Here is a 13,423-nt window from a genome sequence, read left to right as displayed (position 1 = left end):
TGAGATGTACACAATATGAGATGAGATGTTTATAACACAATATAAACAACAACAACATTATGCTCAACCCCACAACACAAGGATACAAAGTGCAACCTAGCTTTACATTGAAAAACCACAGAGACATAGCCTGAATAATATACACAATGCAGAGAGATACACAATGTACATCATGTCAAAGAATGATACAGTGCCACATAAACACAGAGAACAACACAAGACCATAATATCCATGTGTTTACAAAGTGCAGGGTGTGGTTGTGGGTTTGTCAGGGTTAAAGTGTTGGTTGACGGATTTTCCGGATGGTCGTGGGCTCTCAGAATGATTAGTGTTTGAGTTCATTTTCACAGATTTAGTGGGGGGGTTTCAGGGTAAAAACGAGGGTCTGTGTGTGAATGGGAGGCTTGTTGGCTCATTTTGAAAGGATGGGCTAAGGGAGACAGCTGGTGCTCTGCATAATTATGGGGGCTCACAAAGTGCCTGTGTGTGGCTTGCAGGTTGATTTAGGGCTTGTATGGTTAATGCAGGGGCTGACATGATGTTCGAATTATCAAGTTATGATAATGTGGATTGTAAACTTGCAGGCCAAAGCCCCAAACTCTCTGTATTTATTTTGTCTCTATCAGGTTAAGTCTTTAAATTAAATCATTTACCAATGCTGCATCCCATTTTCACCCCACACCCTTCTTCTTTCCCCCAGTGGCCTCATTCCTTTTCCGTTCATCCACTCTTCCCTGCTTTCTACCCTTTTATAATTTATTCTGTCATCCGTGCTGTGTAATTCCAACTCATGTCATCTCTTGGTTCTGTGCCATGCTCCATTTTATCCTCACAGTACCTCCTTTTATTCTCGCTCCCCCTGATCCCTGCCCTGCTCACCCTCTTCCCACACTGACCCTCCTCTGATCTCAGCACTGCCCCCCATCTTCCCACACTGACCTCCCTAAACCTTGCACTGCCCCCATCTTCCCACACTGACCTCCCTAAACCTTGCACTGCTCCCCATCTTCCCACACTGACCTCCTGATCTCAGCACTGCTCCCCATCTTCCCACCTTGACCTCCTGATCTCAGCACTGCTCCCCATCTTCCCACACTGACCTCCTGATCTCTGCACTGCTCCCCATCTTCCCACACTGACCTCCTGATCTCAGCACTGCTCCCCATCTTCCCACACTGACCCCCTTTGATCTCAGCACTGCTCCCCATCTTCCCACACTGACCCCCCTAAACCTTGCACTGCTCCCCATCTTCCCACACTGACCTCCTGATCTCTGCACTGCTCCCCATCTTCCCACACTGACCTCCTGATCTCAGCACTGCTCCCCATCTTCCCACACTGACCCCCTTTGATCTCAGCACTGCTCCCCATCTTCCCACACTGACCCCCCTTTGATCTCAGCACTGCTCTCCATCTTCCCACACTGACCCCCCTTTGATCTCAGCACTGCTCCCCATCTTCCCACACTGACCCCCCTTTGATCTCAGCACTGCTCCCCATCTTCCCACACTGACCCCCCTTTGATCTCTGCACTGCTCCCCATCTTCCCACACTGACCCCCCTTTGATCTCAGCACTGCTCCCCATCTTCCCACACTGACCCCCCTTAACCTTGCACTACTCCCCATCTTCCGACACTGACCCCCTCTGATCTCAGCACTTCTCTCCTTCTTCCCACACTGCCCCCCCCCCCGATACTTGCACTGCTCCCCATCTTTCCACACTGCCCCCCCCCCGATACCTGCACTGCTCCCCATCTTTCCACACTGACCCCCTGAACCCTAAACTCCACATCATCTTCCCACACTGGTCCTGCTGATCCTTGCACTGTTCCCTTCTTCCCACATTGACCCTCACAAACTCCATGTTCCTCAACATCTTCCCACACTGACCACCATAATTTCTGCCCTGCTTCTCCTCTTCCCACACTGACCCCATTAATCGCTGCCCTGCTCGTCCTCTTCATTTACTGACCCCATCTCCACAGCATAAAACACATTTCATTCCTTCTACTCCTGCCCTTCATGCCCTTTGAACCCGTATAAACTCCATGCCATACCCCTCTTATACATGGAGAAATTCCCCACACTTCAATCCCTCTTTCTTCTTAACGTACCCCCTCTCACTCAACAGGGCCCCTTGAATCCCTGCCCTATCCTTCCTCTCATCCCCATATCTTGAGACCTCTCGTTCCCATACTGTGCCCCTTCCAATCCTTACATCATGCCCTTCTTATCCCTTCACATTGCAGCATCCCCCTTCCATACCTCGCCCCTTCCCACTAAAACACTGTATCCACTTCTCGTGTTCACACCATTCACTCTCTCATCCCAATACCATCCCATCATTCATTACAACATGATACCCTTTCTCATTCTTTGGTTTCAGTACCCCTCTCTCATCCTGTTCTCGTAATGTCCACTTTCTTACACCATCCACCTACCTTCCTTCTTACACCACCCACCTACCTTCCTTCTTACACCATCCATCCACCTACCTTCCTTCTTACACCATCCACCTACCTTCCTTCTTACACCACCCACCTACCTTCCTTCTTACACCATCCATCCACCTACCTTCCTTCTTACACCATCCACCTACCTTCCTTCTTACACCATCCACCTACCTTCCTTCTTACACCATCCACCTACCTTCCTTCTTACACTATCTCTGAAAACTGTCTGGGAGTATTTTGCCGTCCACCCCACATCCTCGCTCCTTGTTTTTCTCCACCAGACAGACAGATCTAGATTTTGCACATCTTGATGTGGAATGAATGTTGGTACCACCCGGTGTCACATCAGATTGGTGTAAACACCGACTGCCACCAACCATATGCAGTGCCCGCAGTGCTCCCCCCTACCCCTGATGATAATTCCTATACACACTGTACCATCCTACACAGGGTTTGCCCTTTCTCCTCCAATATATACATTTAAACATGATTTCTATACATTGAATTATTGCAGCTACTGCAGGGATTATCTGACAAGGTTTCACCTACACTAAGCACATAGACTGCAGACTGCAGGACTAGGTACCTGTCCCCTACCCATACAATATGTCTTGTTTTACCTGTCACTTAGCCCTGTGTGTGTCTCTCTGCCCTGTGTGTAAAGATCATCCTGGGAGAGAAAACATACCTAGAAATGGCTGATCTGCAGATGCGACCAGAGACTCAGAATAGCTCCCCCCATCACTGCATCCAGTGTGAAGGATGGACCAGGGGAGGGGAGTCTGCTCAGCATCCAGTGGGAGGAGGAAAGAACAGAGAATCAGCTGAGCATCCAGGAAAGGGGAGGGCGAGGGGATTCTGTTTAGCATCCATGGTAGGGACAGATTAGGTTGAATTGGTTCAGCATCTGGGGTAATGAATTCAGCATCGAGGAAGACAGAGGGGGAATTTTATCAGGGTCCAGGGGGTGGAGAGGGGAGATTAAGCTCAGGATTCAAGATGGAAAAACAGGGATGATCGGCCCACAATCCAGTGTGCTAAGGGGGGTCAGGGAAGAGGGCATCAGCTTCGCATCCAAGGGGGAGGGCTAGGGTAAAGAGATAGCAATTAGCAGTCAGGCCAGGGAGAGAGAGGGAATCTCTTATACATCCAGTGGAATGGGCATTGGCTCAGCAGCCAGGGGTATGAAGATGGGGGAGGTAGATCAGCTCAACCTCCAAAGGAAAGGAGAAAAGGTGTCAGCTTAATACCCAGGGCAATGGAGATGTTTAGGGGGAAATGGCTAATTTTCCAGGGGAGGTCATGTTGGCTCAAACCAATGGAGGGGGGATATCTGTTCAACTACTAGAAGGGAGAGGGAGGGCGCAACTAGCCTGGCGTCTACATCAGGCTAGTTGATTTTCATGAGGATTTTAGCAAAATGGTTGAACTTAGGAGTTTTCTGTAATAAAGCAATGCCTTCTCCAACGCAGTGGAGGCCCCTTTCATACTCAGAAGTGTTTAATTATTGAATTTTGAAAAATGTATTTTAGTGTTAGTTAATTTACACTGGATGAATGGCTTAAGTCAGTTTTTATAAATGAGGAATAGTTTGCCAAGCAAATCCCATCTGCATCATTTGGATCCCTGGTTAAGATTTACTAATCTAGAGCAGTGTTTCTTAACTTTTTACTTTTTACCGCAAAGTACCCCTGCAGGTCTAAACAAAATCTAAACAAATCGCCCCTACCTCGAGAATGTAAATTCTATGGATTTAAATTCAAAATTAAATATTACACTGATATTTTAAGTTAATCTCATATTGAATGACAAGCATAATTAAAGATATTGTTTCAAATAAGACTTAATGTGAATATTATGTATGTAAGGAGGAGTGTATGAACTATTAATCTGAAGTATAAAAATCACAAAATGGGGGGGCGGAGCCTGCACACTGAACGAAACAGATGCCATTCTAGCCAGCTCCCCAAAAAAAGATTTGATAGCCCATCCAGCCATCTCAAGGTGACAGCTGGACCGAGCAACAAACCCTGTTTTACCCGATACCACCCAATGCCATTTTTCTTGGCACCCAACCAGCCCAAATGGAGGCGAAAAATCGGGGCCTACACCACGCTGACTATACCAAACCTGGAAGCACTGCTTGCTAGACCCACAGAGAGGGGAACGGGCACGGAACCTGCACCCACAACATCCCTCCCTCTAACCCACAGGCCAGCTAGGGGACGACGCTCCCAAAAGCCTACCACGGCAGCAGACACCAGGGACATTGGAGCCATGCTGCAAAGGCCTATACAACCAAAGCCCACTCCCACGGAAGACCTGCGAAACGCCCCGCATGCCCACCTGCCCACCTGCCCGAAAAAAACACTCTAGAGGACTCTCCGGTCCCCCACACCAGCAACATCCCTGGACTCCCCCACGGACTCAACCCCTACCACCAATGCCATATTTCGTTAACACAACGCCATATTTTGTTCTGGCATTAATTTTGTTCAGCATCACTATAATGACATCATGTTCCTTCCAGGTTTTGATAATGATGCTGGATGTACACTGCCAAACCAACGTCTCCATAAGATGCTATGCCTTGTTTCATTATCAAGAATGATACGGCATGTTCTGTCCTTGCCAGTTTATACAGCCAATATGACGCGGGCATGGTGTTCATCTGGCGCCACCATTCTATTATGTTTTAGCGTCACTCTGATGATAAAAGACACTAGGGTTATATGAACACATACCACAATGAGACCAGTGCTCTGTCGTGGTCTCTAGTAGTATTATTATTATTATCATTGCCATTTATATAGCGCCAACAGATTCCGTAATGCTTTACAATATTATTAGAGGGGGGATTTAACTATAAATAAGACAATTGCAAGAAAACTTACAGAAACGATAGGTTGAAGAGGACCCTGCTCAAACGAGCTTACATTCTATAGGAAGTGGGGTGTAAAACAAAATAGGACAGGAGGTAGCAATCAAACAAGGTGGGAGTGAAGCAGAGTTGGAGGAGAGAGTAGAGTGCTGCCCTTTAGGAGAGAGCAAGAGACAGGTATGTAAGGTAGAGGTTACTCTGGGAGCAGGGCCGACGTGTCCTATAGGCGACTTAGGCAGATGCCAAGGGCTCACTGGCCCGGGGGGGCGCCAAATTTGAGGGACCCGGTAGGAGCCAGAGTGTGCATTCAGTGTGACATGTCATGATTGCCTTTTATTCCAGAAGTTTGGTCCTTAAGGGGTTAAAGGGACACTATAGTCACCAGAACCACTACAGCTTAATGTAGTGGTTCTGGTGTCTATAACCTGTCCCTGCAGGCTTTTTAATGTACACACACTACCTTTTCAGAGAAAAGACACTGTGTGCAGCACTGGCCTTGGCTCATATGGCAGGGCATATGGGCGGGGCATTGTGATGTCACATGGTGGACAGAGCATATGGGGGGATGGGGCGGCAAATTTTTGTTTGCCTGGGGCAGCAAAAATCCTTGCACAGGCCCTGTCTGGGAGGCCATAAGCTTTCCTAAAGAGATGGGTTTTAAACAATTGAAGACTACGGGAGAGTCTGATGGCGGTAGGCAGGCTATTCCATAGGAAGGGAGACGCCCGCGAGAAGTCCTGCAGGCATGAGTTGGCCGTACGGGTATGAGCAGTGAACATGAGAAGGTAATGGGCAGAGCGGAGAGACCAAGAAGGAGCATACCTATGGAACTGTAAAGAGATATAAGAGGGGCTAGAATTGTTCATGCTTTATAGGTATGGGTTAGTACTTTGAATTGACTCCTATAGGATACAGGAAGCCAATGTAAGGACTGACAGAGGGGTGAGGGTGTGAGAGGACCGACTAGAGAGTCTGGCGGCAGCATTCATTACAGACTGTAGCAGGGCAATACGGGAAGAGCAATTAGGAGGGTGTTACAATAATCCATGAGGGAAATTACTAGAGCATGGACAAGCTCCTTAGTAGCATCTTGCATAAAAAAGGGGTGGATGCGGGCTATGTTTTTAAGATGGAATCTACAGGGTTTGGTAACATGCTGGATGTGAGGCTCAAAGTATGACGCCAAGACAGCGCGCTTGCAAGGGTGCCAGTAATTTGAAGGGAGAGCAAAAGAGGAGGATCAGTATTAGGAGGAGGAAAGACAGGGAACTCAGTTTTAGAGAGATTGAGTTTCAGAAAGCGGAGGACATCCAGTCAGAGATTGAAGAAAGGCAAGCAGTGACACATTGCAGGTCGGCAGAGGAGAGGTCTGGGTAGGAGAGATATGTCTGGGTGTCATCGGTGTACAGGTGGTAGTGGAATCCAAAAGAGGTAATAAGTTTACCAAGAGAGGCAGTATAAAGAGAAAATAGAAGGGGACCAAGGACAGAGCCTATGGGGACTCCAACAGAGACAGGATGAAGGAAGGCGGTATCATTAAAAAAGGAGACACTGAATGAGCGTTGGGAGACATAAGAGGAAAACCACAAGAGGACAGAGTCAAAGAGACAGAGTGATTGAAAAGTTTGAAGAAGGCGAGTATGATCAACAGTGTCAAAGGCAGCAGAGAGGTCAAGAATAATTAGTATGGAGTAGTGGCCTTTTCATTAAGCTGCAATTAGGTCATTAGTAACTTTGATAAGAGCAGTCTCAGTAGAGTGGAGAGAGCGGAAGCCAGATTGAAGAGGGTCAAGGAGAGAGATGGAATTGAGGAAGCAAGTCAGATGGGTAAAGACAAGTCTTTCCAGAAGCTTTGAGAAAAAAGAGACCAGAAATATGTGACGATAATGAGATGGGGAGGACCGGTCAAGAGATGTTTTTTTTCAAGATAGGTATTACAGTAGCATGTTTAAGGTCAGCAGGGACAAGGCCAGAAGAGAGAGAGCAGTTGAAGATGTGCGTTAAGGAAGGTACAAGACAAGGGGAGAGAGATCTGATAAGGTGAGATGGGACAGGATCAAACGGGCAAGTGGTGGGGCGAGAGGAAAAGAGAAGTGCTGCCACCTCTTGTTCAGTAGCCGGGGTGAAAGTCGGTAGGAAAGGCATAATCTACGTGTGGTTGAGAAAGAGAAAGGCAGGGTTTGGAGAATTATTTCCTTAGCTGTTCAATCTTGTTGGTAAAGTAGCATGCAAAGCTATCAGCTGTAAGGTTAGTTTGAGGGGTGGCCACAACAGGGTGAAGAAGAGAATTAAAGGTGTCAAAGAGACGCCTGGGATTGTGGGAGCATGAACTCATGGGAGAGGAAAAGTCTGACTGTTTGGCGAGGGCAAGGGCTGCGCTGTATAAACGCAATATGAATCTATAATGGAGAAAGTCTGACTGGGTGCAAGACTTCCTCCAGGAGCGTTCAACACAACGGAAGCATCTTTGTATGTAGCGTGTTGATTTAGTATGCCACGGTTGGGGGCGTGTCCTCTTCAAGGTGCATGTTTGGAACGGCACTGCAGCGTTCAAGGCAGAGGTGAGGGTAGTGTTATATGTGGAGATGGCCAGTGAGGGACAGGAGAGGGAAGGGATGGATAGGAGTTGTGAATCAATATCAGCTGACAACTGCTGGAGATCAGAAGAATTAAGGTTCCTTCTGAGTTGAGGGGGATTAGGCTGAGATTGTCAAGAGCAAATGATAAGAGGTGGTGATCAGAGAGAGGAAATGGAGTGTTGCAGATATTAGACAAGTATGCCTAAGAGAAAATGAGATTGAGGGTATTGCCAGCTACATGGGTGGGAGAATTAGCCCATTGCGATAGCCCGAGAGAAGAAGCAATTGTAAGTAGTTTAGAGGCTGCTGAGGTCAAGGTTGGGTTAATGGGAATATTGAAGTCCCCGAGAATTAGAATGGAATATTATAGGAGAGTAAGTAGGGTAGCCAGGCAGCAAGTGGTCAAGTAAGAGGAGAGGGGAACCAGGGGGGGCGATAAATAACGGCACTGTTGGCAGAGATAGGTTTGATAAAGGCAAATCGAATGGATTTTAAATGAGAAAGAGAGGAAAGGGGGTGTAACGGACACCTTCCGTTGATGGATGCTCCTAGCGCTTCCTGAGGACTCCAAGCACTGCAGCAGACACCACAACCACCGCAGACTCCACAACCGCCGTAGCTTAACTGGAGCTGCGCCGTCTTCCTCCCACCCTGTATGAACCTCCAGCATCCAGGACCGTGTGGGGAAGACCTTTCAGGTGACTATAGTGTCCCTTTAACAATGTTTGACTTACCTCTAGCGCTGCTGGCCTACAATTTACAGTTTAGTGAATGAATCCCTTAATAAATTCTACTTCAGTATATTATATTTGCAGCATATGGAGAGTGCTGAACTATATCATGTAGAAATGAAATATTGCAGTAGAAAATCATGTTAAAGGGACAGTTTAGCAACCATAACAACTACATGTTCCACTTCTGTTGCCAATATCAGTGTTTTCCATATATTATTGGAATTTTGTTTAATTTATTTTGAACAATTTAGCAGATATACTGCCAACATTAATTATTTTTTGCTTTCTTTGAGAAGACATTGAAAAATTGCTTTTAAAAGCTGCAGATCTTTCAGGCCGAGCCGGGGAATATATTATCCACAGGTTTCGTCATTGAGAATCCTCTGTGCTGGAGTCGTTAGGACGTGTCTGCACGTAATCATAGCTTTCTTTTGCTTGTTAATGATCTGTGGTAGCTCACCAAGGGCTCCTGCTTACGTTAGTTCTGTGGGGCTAATGGAAGCAGAAGAAACCCTCCCAAGCTGTTGAATTTGCAACCAGGGAGGTGTTTCTGACCCTAATATAAAAGATTTCTGTTGCTCTGTCCCTTTAAAGCAGGTATCTAAAACTCTAGTCCCCCTTGATGCTGCTGAACTACAACTCCTAAGCCATCTGTGGTATTCACAGAATTCTGGGAATCGTAGGCCATCAACATCTGATTTTGAGATTCCTCAAACTCAAAGCCATTTATCGTCTTATTCAGTAGCATATGAATATCTTTAAAATATGGATCAACTTGATATTTCTAATGTGAAACTTCTAACTTAGCAATAGCCACAAGTGCTTCTGGGATGCCCAAGTTAGAAAAAAACTGCTCAAAAATGGTCTGACCAACAACCAGGGGATAGCAACCCCTATATTGGCATACATTAGTTAGAATATCTAGACCGCTCCTATAATCAGTGTATACTTATGCTGTATTTATCTACCCGTGTATATACATATGTGTACATTTCAATTATTTGTTTATATAAAGCTCTTTAATTTTTTTTTTTCATTGTCGTCACAAATCAGTGGGATCAGACTTTCACCAGCTTTTTCTTTTTGCAGACAGCCGAGGGTGTTGAGATCTGCTGGTGTGATTGCATCTTGCTGCACAGGTGTTAATTGGGAGAAAAGTTAATTAAACAAGGCTTTAAAAGGGCTTGGAAGTATCATATGTCTGCATTTTTTTTATTCTCAAGTGACACATACGCCCAAGTACTCTTATCGAATGGAGACCAGTGACATATTGGGTAAATATAATTACTATGTCGCAACACAATATACTTTTAAATAAAGCAAATACTATTATTTTCTTAACTTGCAGTGTTATTCGCCAAGGTAAGAATTGTCAGGAATTCAAAGACTGAAAACAAGAATTATTCCAGTAAAATGTATTGTTTTTTAATTTGAAATTGTTTTAATGTACTTTGACTTCCCAACAATGATTATTTTAATAAATTATATCTGTAGGTCATAACGTTAACAGGACTGCTTGAAATTGAACGCAGCAAATGGAGCTAGAACGATTCCTTGCCTACAATAAAATACAAACCTGGGTTATTTACTAAAATGGGGATTGTTGGGAATTCAAAGTATGGATATATGGAAGCATCAATAGTTTGACCCTTTTAAAAATACAAATAAAAAATTTAAAGACCAAGCTCTACAAATCAAGCGATGATCGATAACATTCCATTGGTTTTCAGTGTTGGTTTCAGGTTTACACTTTGTGTATTTTCCATGACGGTTACGTTTATAGTTTGTAAATCTCTAATGTTTTTCACTAATCTCTCTCTCTCATACTGCAGTGCAAAGGATTTGCACACTTTGCAATAAGAATGAACACCATCAGCCATATACGTTGCTTACACACCATAAGTGTAATCCCCTCCCTGCTACGCTCGCCTTTCAGTTTGGTGTAAAGTTTTTAACGTGCACCCATCGTTACTTGCTATCAATCTTGGAGAATAACATTTCAGACTTTGTTTTAGCCAATTGCTTGGCTGTCCTCATAGCGGTACGTACGTTTGTGGGAGTGCCAAGAGCTGCACCTGCCCCAAAATGACTTGTGTAATTCCACAACTACAAGCGCACACCTGCACAGCAGGTACTGTGGGAGGCTCATTGCATCTTTTGGCAAAGGGTCAGCTCTCTTCCTGTAAAGAGAGATCTAATGTTTAAACCTCTTTAATTGCACAGTCTATTTAATTTATAATGTATCTCCTGAATTATAAAAGTTACATTTTCAAAATAGGAGATAAAAACTTCAAAAGCCTCTCTGATATGGCCTTCTTGTGGCATAGGCTGATTAATTGCTAGTGACATAATTTGTGTATTCTTGGCAATCACTTTATCAGCATTTTCTTATATTTTGTTTTTTTCACTGTTCGTACCCAGTGGCACTTTAGTTTATTTTGTCTTAGCGGCTTTGATTTATCCTGTTCCAATTAACCTAAAAGATGCAGATGCATATTGCTTCCCTCATGTGTATCTATTTACATTTACCACAATTACTAGTTGCTTATGGTTGGTGTACTCGATGAGCACCTAGCATGACCTTATTCTGTGTTTTAACCTGGCACTCAGCATGATATGTATGTCTTTGGCTACTATGTCATTGCCATGTTTTTCTGTTTACACCTGCACAACTAAAATAAATAAATAAATAAAAATAATTCTAAAGCAAGTTTAATAACTGATTGAAATTACCGTAAGCCATTTTTGTCATGCAGGCTGAGTGAGTCGAAGCCAGGGAAGGATTGACCTATACAAAAGTTACTTAACTCCCAAATGGCAGAGAATTGAGCAGTGAGAATGCAGGGGCATGATCTATACACCAGAACTGCTTCATTAAGCTGAAGCGGTTTTGTTGCCTATAGTGTACAATTTAAGGTCAAAATAATTAAACCGGAAACATTCTTTGCCACCTTTGCTTCACGTTTTTAGTTATTTTTAAATTAAACTTTAAATGTTCTACTCTACCATTTCTGTTTGTGTCCCTATACCCCACTCCCTCTAGCATGTAAGCTCATTGAACAGGGCCCTCAATCCCTCTGTACATGTGCGTCCAACTCGTCTGGTTACAAATATTTGTCTGTTAGTCCACCCATTGTACAGCGCTGCAGAACTTGTTGGCACTTTATAAATAATAACTATTGACACTGTCTATTATTAAGTCTATGTATGTTTGGGGATTTAATCCATAATGTGTAGACAAGAAATCATGATCTGTGAATGACAGAATTATCTTAAAATATACAAAAACTGGTAGTCTGTGCATGTATAACCACTTCCATGTCCCTCTTATAGCTAAAAGCTTGTCCACACTCCCAAAATCATTACAAACCCACTGCCTTCCAACTCTATCCCTTGACAGGTAAACCTTTTTTTTTTTTTATTAGTGACAAACTTCATAGCTTGTCTCATATTGTAAGATTAACCATTTTACTGCCATTCACAACACAAGAGCCTCTTCAATCCTACATCTTGTTCACTATTATTGTTTCCACTCATTCCCAACCATTGTAGGCATTGCAGAGTGCATGAAAATCCCTGCAATGTGCTCACTGTGATCGGAATCTTCCCATCTGCCAAAATGCAGCCATAACCTACAACCATTGCCGTGGAGTGTAAAAGAAAAGTTAATTTCGTTTAACATTGCCTTGTAACGCAACATTAAAGTTAATGAGAATATCCTCATAATTGGGCTGAAAGTTGTTTTAAAAATAAAATGACTAATTTTAGTAGCAGGCGATTTCCTCTCCCCCCTAACCAACCTATGTTCCCTCATTGTGTCTCCAGAGACCAGATTCTCATGCCCAAAGTCTACTTTTCCACTTTTTATTGCTCTTTTTTTAATGAGTGCTTAGTCTGTAGTTAAACTTCTATTCACGATCTTTTCATTTTTACCTCCGTCAATCTTGCCCTTCTGGCACTCGGATACCAGGATATTGCGCTGACTCAGCAATCCCCGCTTAATCGCTTTATGACCCATATCTGTATAGGAAATTGAGCAGGATTTTTTTTTCCCAATGCTGTATCAATCCGTTTTTGTCTCTACCCTGTTTTTGCTTATGTATTATTATCCTCTATCGCCCCCCCGGTTGCCTTGTCCTTTTCCCTTGGTTTTCTGCATTCCTTTTTGATTATCCTCAGAGTAGCATTCAAACATTAAAAAAAATCATTTAATTTAATTTTTTTGCCGTTGCATTGAGCATCACTAGGTGCGTCATGACACAGAACATGAAGCCTCTAGTGGCTGTCTGGTTCTCTGAAATAGCAGTGTTTTACATTGTCCAAGAAAAAGGACGTTTTAGGATGTAATGGGCTTTGGTGCTTCGTGTGTCTCTTCACTGCCTGCAGCATTCTCAGAAGCACCCTTTCCTCTTAGACATCCTCCTTTTTCTTCTCATTAATGTACGAAATCCCTGAAGTAGCTGGTGGCACTTTAGAACCCATCATCCCCAATCTATATTCAATCTCTGAGATTTTGCACTCTCGGTTCGCCTGATTTACTGCTCTAATAATTCATGCTGCGCTTATACAGCTCAGCCCTCTACCTTTCTAAGCAATGCTACTGAATTTCCATCATCTCATTCAAACCTCTCAATCCCAAACTCCGCTTCTACACTTTCACTCTCCCACAAATTAACAACTTTGCAGCTAACTTCGTCAAAATGGTTAACAAAGAAGAAATCCCAACACTCTCTCCTTCTCCCAGTCACCCTATAACCCTAGTCACTACTTTAAC

At 44.1% G+C, this 13,423-nt stretch overlaps 2 protein-coding genes across 5 annotated transcripts in view; one reads left to right on the top strand and one right to left on the bottom strand.

Annotated features, from left to right (window-relative positions):
- The window catches only part of RUSC1 (RUN and SH3 domain containing 1), a 308,029-nt gene that overhangs the window by 20,170 nt on the left and 274,436 nt on the right, over window positions 1–13,423 (bottom strand). For 2 of the 4 annotated variants that reach the window (XM_063439392.1, XM_063439395.1), the window contains exon 1: window positions 3,144–3,235. The exons of 1 other annotated variant lie outside the window; for it this stretch is intronic. The gene's annotated coding sequence lies outside the window, so the exon portion shown is untranslated. Of the gene's footprint in view, window positions 1–3,075; window positions 3,099–3,143; window positions 3,236–13,423 lie in introns of those variants that run through there. One more of the 4 variants, XM_063439394.1, reaches the window with a different exon arrangement.
- Window positions 9,867–13,423, top strand: part of PKLR (pyruvate kinase L/R) — an 85,465-nt gene continuing 81,908 nt past the window's right edge. The window contains exon 1 of the mRNA XM_063439398.1: window positions 9,867–9,923. Within this exon, the coding sequence (XP_063295468.1) occupies window positions 9,902–9,923 (22 nt within the window). The 5' untranslated portion in view covers window positions 9,867–9,901. The remainder of the gene's footprint in view (window positions 9,924–13,423) is intronic.

Source organism: Pelobates fuscus, chromosome 13 (assembly GCF_036172605.1).
Source record: "Pelobates fuscus isolate aPelFus1 chromosome 13, aPelFus1.pri, whole genome shotgun sequence".
In the NCBI taxonomy this organism is placed as follows: domain Eukaryota; kingdom Metazoa; phylum Chordata; class Amphibia; order Anura; family Pelobatidae; genus Pelobates; species Pelobates fuscus.
The sequence above is the reverse complement of the archived record's forward strand: the minus strand, read 5'-3'. Positions and strand labels throughout refer to the sequence as shown.